This window comes from Somniosus microcephalus, chromosome 13, assembly GCF_052327205.1.
Source record: "Somniosus microcephalus isolate GS21.2 chromosome 13, FLI_Smic_1.0, whole genome shotgun sequence".
Lineage (NCBI taxonomy): Eukaryota > Metazoa > Chordata > Chondrichthyes > Squaliformes > Somniosidae > Somniosus > Somniosus microcephalus.
The window spans coordinates 123,448,147-123,461,613 of NC_140999.1; the positions used below are offsets into that span (position 1 = coordinate 123,448,147).

The 13,467-nt window shown below is 42.0% G+C and overlaps 1 protein-coding gene across 5 annotated transcripts in view; it reads left to right on the forward strand.

Moving 5' to 3' along the window:
* Nucleotides 1–13,467, forward strand: part of znf335 (zinc finger protein 335) — an 84,124-nt gene that overhangs the window by 27,803 nt on the left and 42,854 nt on the right. For all 5 annotated transcript variants that reach the window (XM_086005259.1, XM_086005263.1, XM_086005262.1 and 2 more), the window contains exons 8-11: nt 804–1,068; nt 2,120–2,300; nt 4,842–4,954; nt 6,874–6,892. In XM_086005259.1, coding sequence (XP_085861385.1) covers nt 804–1,068; nt 2,120–2,300; nt 4,842–4,954; nt 6,874–6,892 — 578 coding nt within the window. The remainder of the gene's footprint in view (nt 1–803; nt 1,069–2,119; nt 2,301–4,841; nt 4,955–6,873; nt 6,893–13,467) is intronic.

Here is a 13,467-nt window from a genome sequence, read left to right on the forward strand (position 1 = left end):
CCACAAACAAAAGTGATACAAATGACCAATTAAACAATCTTAGTGGTGTTGATTGAGGGATAACGATTGGCTAGGCCACAGTAGGATTCCCTGCTCTCTTTCGTATAGTGCTATGCGATCTAGTACATCCACAAGAGGGATGAATCAATTTGTCAGATTTTTGAATAAAGAAGTCTGTAGTTAGAAATCTCTGAATGCATGTATACAATCCTGCTTGCAGTATCCTACACAGCTAAAATTAAATAAAACTTGATGCCTTACTACTGCACTGGAATGTCAGCCTAAATTATGTGCTCAAGTCTTTGGAATGGGTCTTGAACCTACGACCTTCTGACTCCAAGGCAAGAATGCTACCTCTGCTTGCACCCACTCAGTGCTCTTCATGTTGGCCTCCTGGACTCCTTGCACAAACCCCAATTCATCCAGGATGCTGCTGTCCACATCTAATCCTGTAGTAAGTTCAACTTGCCTATTCTCCCCCGCTCCTGTGTACTCACTGACTGCTACTGGCTTGAAATACCTTGATTACAAAATCCTTGTTTAGACACCCCTGTGTAAACTCCCCTGATACTATGTCCCAGCTTGTACCCCAGTCTGTACTACATTTTCCTTTCCTCAGCTGCACTTCGTGACAGAGCCTTCAGCCATTGTACCCTGCATTCTGGGATTCTCTTTGTAAACCCTTACATTTTGTTACATCTCTTCCTACCTTCAAAAGGCCTCCTCAAAATCTACCTCTTTGACTGTGTTATCACCCCTAACTCTTCAGTATCTGAACCCTCTCTTGTCTTTTTGTGCAACAGGAGCAGAGGTTGAGGCACTTGTCACCTCCCAGTCCAACCCGATGGACCTCCAGAGCTCTGAAGCAGCCAGCTCAACTGCGCAAGAGAATGGGGATGTATTGGCAGCCAATGAGATTGTAGCAGAGTCTGGGATCAGCCAGTCAGATTCTGAGAACAAAGACCCATCATCAAACACCAACGAGACATCTTACAAACATTTGCGACGGCGTGGTCGCCCACCCAAGCGGTTCGGCAGGAGGAAGTACAGAGGGTACTTGGGGCGCAGGTAAACCAATTGATGCCTGACGTTGGCCCAATGTTAAGACTCCTGAAAGTATGAGCGTGCATGTTTAACTGCGTCTTACCAATACGAATGGAATTTATCAAAGCCCTTCGAATTGAAACAAAGAACATGAAGTTTAATGCTGGCCTAATATCAGTACTTGTATTTTGAATTCAGTATCTGCCATGCTATGAATTTGAATGCAGCTAGATAATACTCGATAAGTGGACCCCATATTTCTGCACGGTTTGTAGCTGGCATATCTGAGTTCGAGGACACACGCACCCCTCCTCCAAAAACAGCACAAACCTGTTGAAAGCTGCTAATTCAGTCTAGACCGTGGATGAAACCTGGGACTTGTCTATGTGACTCCGTGTCACACCGTGCAAATTATCTGGGAGACCCAATACATCTGCTGCATATTGGGGAGGGGCAATTCTGCTTCCCAACAGTTGTTCAACTTAAACATGCTTTTTAAAATGTAACTTCTTTGTTTTATCTGCTCAGTGGAGATTATGGCTGGAGACCCCCCTCTAGCTGGGCACTCTTGGGCATCTTTTGGCTGCTCCCCCATATTCACCTTCATAGTGAGCAGAGCAGGCCTCCAGAAACCACCAAGATAGGTAAAGCTACCCGGATATGGGCTCTCACCACCCTCTGTCCATAATCTAAGGATTTTTCAAGATATCTACCACCTGACGATAATGTTGTTGATACCTGATATTTTTGAGTAAGGAACTTAGAAAACAGAATTCTTTTCTCTACGCCCCTTCTCCCAAATATACACTTAAAATATATTCAGTTCCCAACCTATAATTCCACTGAAAAATTCCTCCTTCTCTTGAAAGAGAAAAGGAAATCCAAGTTCTGAGGTCGGTTTAAAAAAAAAAAAAAAAAATCTTTGTCACATTCTGTATTGAGTGTAAATTCTGGATAACTGGTGCATTCATCTTTTCAGACTGATAAAATGAGCAAATATTTGTACTTGTGGAATAAAATTTTAAAAATTTATATTTTAAAGTCTGAATGAAAACTTGTGTGTGTGCGTACACAGGTACAATTACTACAGATCCAGCAAGCCCCTGATGAGGCCCCACCACTGTTGGATCTGCGGCTCCCGCTTCTTGACACAAGAAGACTTGAGGTTTCACATCGACTCGCACGAGGGGAATGATCCAGAATGCTTCAAGTGCCTGCAGTGCAGCTATCGGTGCAAGCGGTGGTCATCGCTCAAGGTCAGCGATAACTTAAACTGAAGTATGCGAACATCTGTTGGCATTAACAATCGGGCCTTAACGAATCACTGTTTGGCTATAATGTGGCCCATGTTCTCTCATTTTCTCCCCAATCTTCCATTTGGGATTTTGTCATTTAAATCTTTTGCTGATTTTTTTAAAATTTAATAGCTCTTGATATGACTCAGTTCTTCCTCTTCGTCTACCATTTTGGCAGCCATGTCATTAAGACTGTCAAAAGAAATGTTAAAACATAGCCACCAAAATGTGGCCTGCGTTCGCTCTGTGCTCTGCTGCTCTTGTGCACTGCACTGCACTGTTGTGTCCATTCTATCTTGAAGAACTGTTGGACAACATGGTGAGTGATGGTGTGGTTGGCATTGGAGAATGTCTGGATACCTGCTAATGTGGCCACTGAGGTGTTTGATTTGAAGACTATACACGTTCCATAATCTTCCATATGCTCATGAGTTTACTGTGTGTTTACGTCATGTTAAAATGTACGTTTAATATACATGTGTTGGCAGCATCTCTCTTGGCCTATGTTAACACTGATAAAATGCCATGTAGAATCATAGCGTGCTCTTCCTGTAAGTGCAGCATTTACTTCTGTCACACGTAATCATAGTTACATTTTGTTATAATTTTGTCCAGATTTCTTTTAATTACCCTGATTGGCGATTTGCAACATGTGATCGACTCCCATCCTGGACTTGAGCAAATTTAAAAACAATGGGACAGCTCCAAGCTAGGTGTAAATGCAGGAAGGATTAAACTTTTTAAACTATGGTTCTTACAAATAATAAAATTTACACTTTCTGCCTCCAGCATTGGGCTCTCTCTCTCTCTCTCTCTCTCTCTCTCTCTCTCTCTCTCTCTCTCTCTCTCTTCCAGATGCAAAGCAATTCCCCTGATTGCTCTATGATTATCATAGAATGATGTAGCACAGAAGGAGGCCATTTGGCCCATCATGTCTGTGCCAGCTCTTTGGAAGAGCTATCCAATTAGTCCCACTCCCCTGCTCTTTCCCCCATAGCCCTGCACTTGTTTCCCCTTCAAGTATATATCTAATTTCTTTTTGAAAGTTACTATTGAATCTGCTTCCTCCACCCTTTCAGGTAATGCATTCCAGATCATAACATCTTGCTGCGTGAAAACATTTCTCCTCCTCTCCCCTCTAGTTCTTTTGCCAATTACCTTAAATCTGTGTCCTCTAGTTATCGACCCTCCTGCCAGTAGAAACAGTTTGTCCTTATTTACTCCATCAAAACCACTCATAATTTTGTACACCTCTATATTAAATCTCCCCTTAACTGTCTCTGCACTAGGGAAAATAATTCCAGATTCTCCAGTTTCTCCACATAACTGAAGTCCCTCATCCCTGGTACCATTCTAGTAAATCTCCTCTGCACCCTCTCCAAACCCTTGACATCCTTCCTAAAGTGTGGTGCCCAGAATTGGACACACAACTCCAGCTGAGGCCTAACCAGTGTCTTATAAAGGTTAGCATAACTTCCTTGCTTTTGTACTCTGCCTCAATTTATAAAGCCAAGGATCCCATATGAAATGTCAGAAATAGTACTTTTGCACAAAAGGAAGCGCACCGCCATGGAATCCTACTTCCCTTTTTATTACTTGCTTCCTCTTCTCCATTCCCCCCCCCCCCCACACTTTTCCTGCATCCGTATACCGACTGTAGCTGAAAAGGCAGGATCTATATCATGGTGGGGTAGACACTGGCCTGTCAGCTCAGACCTGGGTTCAAATTCAGCCCAGCAGATAGGCAGAAGCCTTCTCTGGTTGCAAGGGTCCTATGTGAAAGTGAATGTGGGCAGGCTCAGTCTAGTTCATAGTGGGTATAGGCCTACAGCGCAAAACTTCCTGTAATTTAGCAATAATTGGTTACATCACTCGGACAGGACTACGAAGGGTTGGAATGGGAAATTGGGGGGGGGGGAAGACATGTCGTTGGGACAGAGTTGCGGGAGCTTTACTCTGCACTTTACATTTTTGACAGTGGTGTTAATATCAGCTGGACTTCTACAAAATTCAAATCTACAAACTGTAGTGAAGCAGTTGATCTTTTCTGGGAATGCAGTTGCCATGCTAGAATTGGCCTCAACTTCCTATAGCTAAGGAAGGGAAATCTGCCCAGAGTTTAAAATTCTGACCACTGCTCAGTGATCGTGTCCTGGGATGAGAGGGACATTGGGGAAGGACAGTATTGGGCTTGTCTGTGGTAACCCCTATGGTCACGTAGCCTGAGCACAAGAACCAAGTCTGGCCTAGCATATGGCGAATGAGCCCTTGACCAAGACTGTGGAGGGTTGCTGCTGCCAGTGGGAGCTTTACCTCAGCCTGAGTCACTCCTTCGGGAGCAGGGGGAGAAATTTATAAACATTAATTCACAGCTGGACTGCATGTGGGTGAGACAAGAGGGAGGGAGAATGAAGGTAAAATGCAATTTTTTTTAAGTGAAGGAGAAAGCTTGCTTTAGTGCACTGTTTAGTTTTTATGATAACCTCACTTCTTGTCTAACAGGAGCACATGTTTAATCATGTGGGAACAAAGCCGTACAAATGTGAGGAATGCGATTATACAAGTGTGTACAAGAAGGACGTCCTCCGGCACTCCTCGATTCACACTAAGGAGAGGTAAGCGAAAAAACAAACCTGTGTCTCATGTGAATCCTGGTACCAGAGTAGCTTTCCTATTTCATCCAAACTCAAAATTTAAAACTTAAAGAAAAAGAATTGTGTGAATTAAGGAAAAATATATGAAGGTTCTACCTCCAAACCCAGAGATTAAATTGGACTTATTTCTGACTGTTCACCAACTCGATGTGATTATATAGGCTACAGTTTGTAAAATGAAATCATATTAGTAGCAGATTATAATACAAACCACACTGACTGAAGCCTATGAAATGATGATATCACTGCGGTATAATACTGACGTGATGCTCAGGGTGGTGATGCATGGGATTTGAAAGCCAAACATGTATCACTATTTTAAGAACATAATAAATAGGAGCAGGAATAGGCCACTTGGCCCCTCGAGCCTGCTCCGCCATTCAATAAGATCGTGGCTGATCTTGGGATCAAAGCCACTTCCCTGCCCACTCCCCATAACCCTTCACTCCTTTTATCTTGCAAAAATCTGTCTATCTCCACCTTAAATGTATTTAATGATCCAGCTTCCACGGGTCTCTGGGGCAGAGTATTCCACAGATTTACGACCCTCTGAGAAAAGAAATTCCTCCTCATCTCCGTTCTAAAAGGGCGACCTGTTATTCTGAAACTATGCCCCCACATTCTAGATTTCCCCACGAGGGGAAACATCCTCTCTGCATCTACCTTGTTGAGCCCCCTCAGTATCTTATGTTTCAATAAGATCACACCTCATTCTTCTAAATTCCAATGAGTATTGGCCCAACCTGCTCAACCTTTCCTCATAAGTCAACCCCCTCATCTCTGGAATTAACCTAGTGAATCGTCTCTGAACTGCCTCCAATGCAAGTATATCCTTCCTTAAATAAGGAGACCAAAACTGTACGCAGTTCTCAAGGTATGGTCTCACCAATACCCTGTACAGTTGTAGCAGGACTTCCCTGCTTTTACACTCCAACCCCCTTGCAATAAAGGCCAACATTCCATTTGCCTTTTTGATTACTTGCTGTACCTGCATGCTAACTTTTTGTGTTTCATGCACAAGGACCCCCAGGTCCCTCTAAACTATAGCATTTTGTAATCTCTCTCCATTTAAATAATTTTTTTTTATTTTTCCTGCCAAAGTGGATAACCTCGCACTTTCCCACATTATACTCCATCTGCCAAATGTTTGCTTTTCTTGTTTCTCTATCTCAACCTCTATCAGTACCTCCCCACCTCCCTCTACCAGTACCTCCCCACCTCCCTCTACCAATACCTCACCACCTCCCTCTATCAATACCTCACCTTTTCCTGATTTTTCTCTCCAACCATTGACACCCTGGTGATGGTTTGAAAAGTTTCATTTTTAGGGAGTAAATTGATAGCATTAATAGTAATCTTTAATATTGACTATTAAACTATGACATTCCTACTGTTGGCTCTAGTTACAACTAACTCTAGAAGACCATTAGTTGTTGCTTTTACGTTGATGAATTTGATTTAACATTATAACAAAATTATGCAATAGCTTTTAAGAACTATCCCCTTGACCAGCAATCTATTCCTTTTTACCTCCTTACCCTCAGTCTTGACTGTCACAGAAGCATGAGGGTAAATATTGATTACCATAGTAATAAAATTCACTGTCTGTCAGTGAGCTTGTTGCCAACACCCGCTACTGGCTGCTTTAAGATTGTGGACCTTTTGAGTGCTGTGGTGATCAAGTGTCAACCTTACAAAGTGCTATGTGGAGACCCATTTGCATAAGCTATCCAATGTGGTCTACAAGTGTGCTGACTGCGACCAAGCATTTGAAGCTAAGAAGCCCTAACAGGACAACATGAATGCAGAGTATGCTTACTTATCTTTCCCAGAGAATATTTAATTATGTGTGACTTTGTTTTCTCTCTTTTTCCTTGCAGGAAAAAGAAAGCTGACCTGGTGAGTCCTCATTAAGTATTTACAAGAATTGGGTAGAACATTAATGGTAACCATATGTTTAGCGGGAAATGAGTGGGTGCATCTACAGAAATGTGTTTCTTTGTTCTTTTCCCTTCTCTACTATGACTAGTATCCGAACTGTGGTGTTGTCACTTTTCAAATCCAAATGGAGCAAAGCAAAGCATTTGTTTGTAGCTTCAGTTCTGATGTTTGCTTTGCTGGTCGTGCAAATTATTTATTTATAAATGTGATCATTTGTAACAAATACACCATAAAACAAAACAACATAGAAAAATGGATTTCTGGTTTACATCTCAAGACATTACATAGAATTTACAGCACAGAAACCAGCCATTCAACCCCAACTGGTCAATGCCAATGTTTATGCTCCACACAAGCCTCCTCCCACCCCACTTCATCTAACCCTATCAGCATAACCTATTCCTTTCTCCCTCGTGTACTTATCTAGCTACCCCTTAAATGCTTCTATGCTATTTGCCTCAACCACTCCCTGTGGTAGCGAGTTCCACATTCTCACCACTCTCTGGCGAAATAAGTTTCTCCTGAATTACCTATCTTATGTGACTATCTTATGGCCACTAGTATTGGTCTCCCCCAGAAGTGGAAACATCATCTTTGTGTCTACCCTATCAAACCCTTTCCCATTTTTGGACAGTCTGTTTAAAAACTGGACGGTTTTGCTCAAAATCAGACGGGTGGTGACACCAAGGACGTGTAATGGGAAATTCAAACTTTAGACTGTTGATAAGGGTACAGTAGTGTAGTGATTATAGTGACTAGTAATCCAGAGGCCTGGATGGAGACCGTGAGTTAAAATCCCACCATGGCAGTTTAAGAATTTGAATTCAGTTGTTTTTTTAAATCTGGAAATAAAAAGCTGGTATCAATAAAAAAAAAAAATTAAAAATGACACTGAAGTTGTTGGAATGTCGTAAAAATCCAGCTACAGGAAACTCTTGATTTACCAGCACCCAAAAAACCGGAAATCTCTGTTAACCGGCAAAATTTAGGAGTAGGTTCAGTTAAGTTTTTCTTCATATTAGTGGCCGTTCCTTGATTCTTGGCTGTGTAATCGGGGGTTTCTGCACTTGTTGCTAAGCAACAGGGACGCTTGGTCTGTGTCCGGGGTTTCTGCAGCTGTTGCTAAGCAACAGGGAAGCTGGATTTGTTGCTGTGTACGGAGCTCTCGTACCTTTTAACTATAACTCTCTGTAATCCGGACTTCTTGATAAGCCGGCACCATGCCGGTCCCGTCGGTGCCGGATAAAAAAGAGTTTCCTGTAGTTCACTAATGTAATTTAGGGAGGGAAACCTGCCATTTCCTTACCCAGTGTGGCCTATATGTGACTTCAGTCCTACACCTACACCAAAGTGGTTGACTCTTAACTGTCCCCTGAACTGGCCTGGCAAGCTGCTCCGTTGTATCAAATCGCTGCAAAGAATACCACACATCCACATAAACCCTGCAAATACTGAACGATACCATTGCAATTTTTTTTCCAAACTTAATATATCTTGAGAGAGTATTTAGAGCTGTATAACACTAGGGTGAAATATTGCCAGTTTGTCTGAGGTGGTGGGAAGTGGTTTCAGGTGATGAATTAAAAATATTCACAAGAAGTGCATAAAGTGTATTGGCTTCTGTTTTGACCTATATGGTAGATGCTGAAATACCACTAAGTGAACTTCCAGAACTAGAGGAGGATAAAGGAGGAACTTTTTATTATGGCCAATACTAACTAAGGTTGGGATCAACAGGGAATTGTCAATCATGAATTCGGAGCCAGGTTCACACCACCATTGCTGTAAAAAAAAAAAAAAAAAAATCTTGGATAGCACGCTCTTCCTGTAAGTGCAGCATTTACTTCTGTCACACTTTTTAGTCACACTTAATCATAGTTACATTTTATTATAATTTTGTCCAGATTTCTTTTAATTGCCCTGATTGGCAATTCGCAACATCTGATCGACTCCCATCCTGGACTTGAGCAAACTTTAAAACAATGGGACAGCTCCAAGCTAGGTGTAAATGCAGGAAGGGTTAAACTTTTTAAACAATGGTTCTTTCAAATAATAAAATTTACACTTTCTGCCTCCAGCATTGGTCTCTCTCTCTCTCTCCCTCTTCCAGATGCAAAGCAATTCCCCTGATTGCTCTATGATTATCATAGAATGTTGCAGCACAGAAGGAGGCCATTTGGCTCATCGTGCCTGTGCCGGCCCTTTGAAAGATTATGACCTTCACAGTCCAGTGACTTTGTTTAGTCCCAAAGCCTAACTACTAAACAATCCAATGCACAGCTAAAGCAGAATCTTTCCTTGTATATCAAGATTGGAGAGATCCTTTTCCCAAAGAACTTTTTATTGATTATTTCATCATCAATTTGGATCCCTTTTTTTTGACTCATTTAGACACAGCTATAAAAACGCTTTCCCCACCCCTCTGACCGGTTCATTGTGAACAAGTTTGGGCTCTGATTTTTACACTTCTTTTGACTATTAATGGCCACTGCAAATACATTACAATGGTGCTTGTATATTCTGTCTCCAAATTCAGCTACAGAATGTCCATCTATTGCTAAAGTATATAAGAACGTAAGAAATGGGAGCAGGAGTAGGCCATACGGTCCTTCGAGCCTGCTCCACCATCCAATAAGATCATGGCTGCTCTTCCACCTTAACCACTTTCCCACTATCCCCAAATCCCTCGATTCCCTTCGTGTCCAAAAATCGATCGATCTCCATCTTGAATGTACTCAACGACTGAGCATTCGCAGCCCTTTGGGGTAGAGAATTCCAATGATTCACAACCCACTGAGTGAAGAAATTTCTCCTCATCTCAGACCTAAATGGTTGACCCCTTATCCTGAGACTATGACCCCTAGTTCTAGACTCTCCAGCCAGGGGGGGAACAGCCTTTCAGCATCTACACCGTCAAGCCTTCTAAGAATTTTATACATTTTAGTGAGATCACCTCTTCTTCTAAACACCAGAGAATAAAGGCCCATTCTACTCGGTCTCTCCTCATAGGACAACCCTCTCATCCCAGGAATCAATCTAGTGAACCTTCGTTGCACTGCCTCCAAGGCAAGTATATCCTTCCTCCGATAAGGAGACCAAAACTACACAGTTCTCCAGGTGTGGTCTCAACAAAGCCCTATATAATTGCAGCATACTTCCTTACTCTTATACTCCAACCCCCTTGCAATAAAGGCAAACATACCATTTCCCTTCGTAATTGCTTGCTATACCTGCATGTTAACTTTGTGATTCGTGTACAAGGATATCCAAATCCCTCTGAATACCAACCTTTACTAGTCTCTTTTTATAAAAAAAAAAAAAAAAAAATATTTTCTATTCTTACCATTTCCCCACATTATACTCTACTCACTTAACCTGTCTATGTCCTTTTGCATCCTCCTCACAGCTTACTTTTCCACCTAGTTTTGTATTGTCAACAAACTTGGATACATTACACTCTGTCCCCTTATCTAAGTCATCGATAGCGATTGTAAATAGTACATTTTCAGCATTTGTTAACTAGGCTGACCAAAGGTCGGGTATTTTGCTTACCGAGATCAGCAATTCTATCAAATACAGTTTACAGTTTAATCCAATCTTTCACTTACTCACTTTCTTGACTTGGATTAAAAACAATGGCTGGTGATCCCAGGAAATCTGATTCTGGACTGGGATTCACTTTATTTTTCCTTGTGTTTACGTAGAGGCAAAGTGTCAGATGTGCAGTGGCTTGCAGCAGGTATCTGAAAGCTGTGGAGATCTGTATCCAAGTGCCCAACAAAAACAACAGAATAGGGATCTAGTTCCTTTTCTCTCCAGTTTTGAAGAAGGGTCAAACCCGAAACGTCAACTCAAATTTCTCTCCACGGATGTTGCCTGACCTGCTGAGCTTTTCCAGCATTTTCTGTTGTTATTTCGGATTTCCAACATCTGCAGTATTTTGCTATCGTATCAGAATAGGGATCCTCTTTGACCAAGTTTTTGGTCACCTGCCCTAATATCTCCGTATGTGGCTTGGTGTCAAATGTTGTTTGATAACTCTCCTGTGAAGCGCCTTGGAATCTTTTACTATGTTTAAGGTGCTATATAAATGCAAGTTGTTTTGTGCAGGACACATTTCAGCTTTCTGCTGAAGAGGTTAAGTGTGAAGAGTTTTATATTTTTATCAGAACTGAAATGAATGTCACTGTGATTCAGCACGTGGGAGTCTTCACTCGGTTTTGGGAAACCCATTTTATGCCTACACTTTCTGGTTTACTGCTCTCAATCATCCTGCTGTAGGAGAGCACAGGAGAAAACCAGTTACTTCCCTCCCCTATAGAGGAATAATAGAAGGTTGCAGCACAGAAACAGGCTGTTGAGCCCATCAAGTCTATACTGGCTTTTCCCTCTACATGAACCACCGAGTCTAATCTCGCTCTCCTCCATGCTCCCAATACTCTCTTTTTTAATATTCCTATTTTTTTTTTAATGTATTTTCTGCAGCGAATTCTGCATTCTCTATGTAAATATATTTTATCTACCTTTTAATTCTTTTTGTGATCATCTTACATTAGTGCCCTCTTGTTAGCATGTCATCAGCCAGTGATGACACTCTTTCAATATTTGTTATTATAGTCTTGAATACCTTTTTGAGGTTTCCCCTCAATCTTCTCCGCTCCAGTTTTTTTGGTGGGGGGAGGGTTGTGGTGGTGGTGGCGGAGGGAAATAACTTCTCAAGTCTGTCTTCATTTCTGTAAACCCCTCAACCCTGGTAATATCCGAAGGAAATGTGCAGCACAGATTCAATTACTTTTAGATACTTCTTCCTATAATGAGAAGGTGCCAAAAAGTGCGCACAATATTCTAACTCCTTGCTTTTGTATTCTATGCCTCTAGATACAAAACCAGAGTCCATATGCCTTTTCATGGCCACCTGTGTTCACTGTTCCTTTTAATAACCTGTGGGTCTGTACACCAAGGTCCCTCAGATCCTCTATACTTACATTTTACAATTTATGATGTATGAACTTGCCCTATTCTTTCTTCTACATGTATTATTTCACATTTCTCTGCACTTTCCATCTATCTGCCCATCCTGCTAGTCTATCTCTGCTCTTGCAGTCATTCACAATCCTCGTCATAGTTTGCCACCCCTCCCAAATTGGTGTTATCAGTAAATTGCAGTGAACTTGGGCTGCAGTTGTGCCTTCTGCCATCCGACCTCGGGCAGTGGAGGCCTGGGAACAATGTCAGCCACCTCCTGGCGATGGTGTTTAGTGTGGGCAGATTGAAAAAGAAAGGGGGTGGGGGGGGGGGGGAAATGCCTTAAAAAGAGAGGTTTAATTGGGTACTCGTGTGGGTTTACAGCTTTAGTCCAGTAGGACACTGGATGCAGACACTTCCTGAAAATGGAAAACTTGTTCAAATCCCCAGACCTGGCATCCCTAATCCCAGCCTTGCCTGTTTAAGCAGCAACATGGCAGTGAGATGGAGTATTTAACCGTCTCATTTGTGACCCTGCTGCAGTCCAGTCTAGGTACAGAGATGATCCTCGACTGGAGTTGCTCTGATTCACTCTTTTCGTGGGTTGATGTGTTCTACGGGCAGATGCTAAAAGGAACATTTTTGACAATTCTTTTCTGTAAACTTATTTGAAAGGTAAAAGCACTTTTCACTTCACTAGCTGATCTGGTGTTTGCCATTTAAGGATTTGAGGCTCAATACACCCTGTAGAGTTAGAAGCAACTCCTGAGGTGACTGTTTCAGAATTGCATTACCAGTAACTGCACATGGCTGGTCAGTAGACTAAGGTAGGAGGAAAGACTGAAGAGACTGTGGCTTCTCAGCCTCAAAAGGAGATGAATGAGAGCTGATCCCACAGACCGAGCTAAATAGTATGGAAAAGGTAGACCTGGAAACTGAGCATTGGATAAGGGGACAAAGGGCCAAACTAATAAAAGACAAGTCAGAGTGTTCGTCACACAATGATTAAAACGTGGCATGGGCTGCCGGGTAGGGCCGTGGAAGCAGAAACCCTGGGAGTACTGTTTTTAATTGGATGCTGCAACGGGCAGGAGGGGCGGGGCTGTCTAATCTGTTTGGTAGCTGAACTAAAATGGGCTGAATAGCCTTTCTCGTCCGTGTAGCAGACCTGCTTACTCTAGCAAATTCCGTTTTTATTGCAGAAAGTGGATCTGTTCCTGCTCTCTACTGGGCAAATCTAGAGACTGCAGTATGATCCATCTAGGAACTGCTGCTAGTTTCTATTTTATTTTAATAAGCTCATTGAGTAACTGACTAATATTTCCACATGCTGCAACTCTTGTATTTTTTTTTAGCACAAAATCCATATAAAATGACTAATCTATTGTCCCCGTTGCATATCTGTGACTACTTGAGCCAATAAAAGCAGCATTATCGGCTTTAAAGGAGCTAACGAAAACAAGCATGCTGGAAATACACAGCAGGTCAGTTAGCATATGCAAAGAGAGAAGACCTGGTAATATTTCAGGCATGAATTACCCTTCATCCGAACAGATTATGCCTGAAAG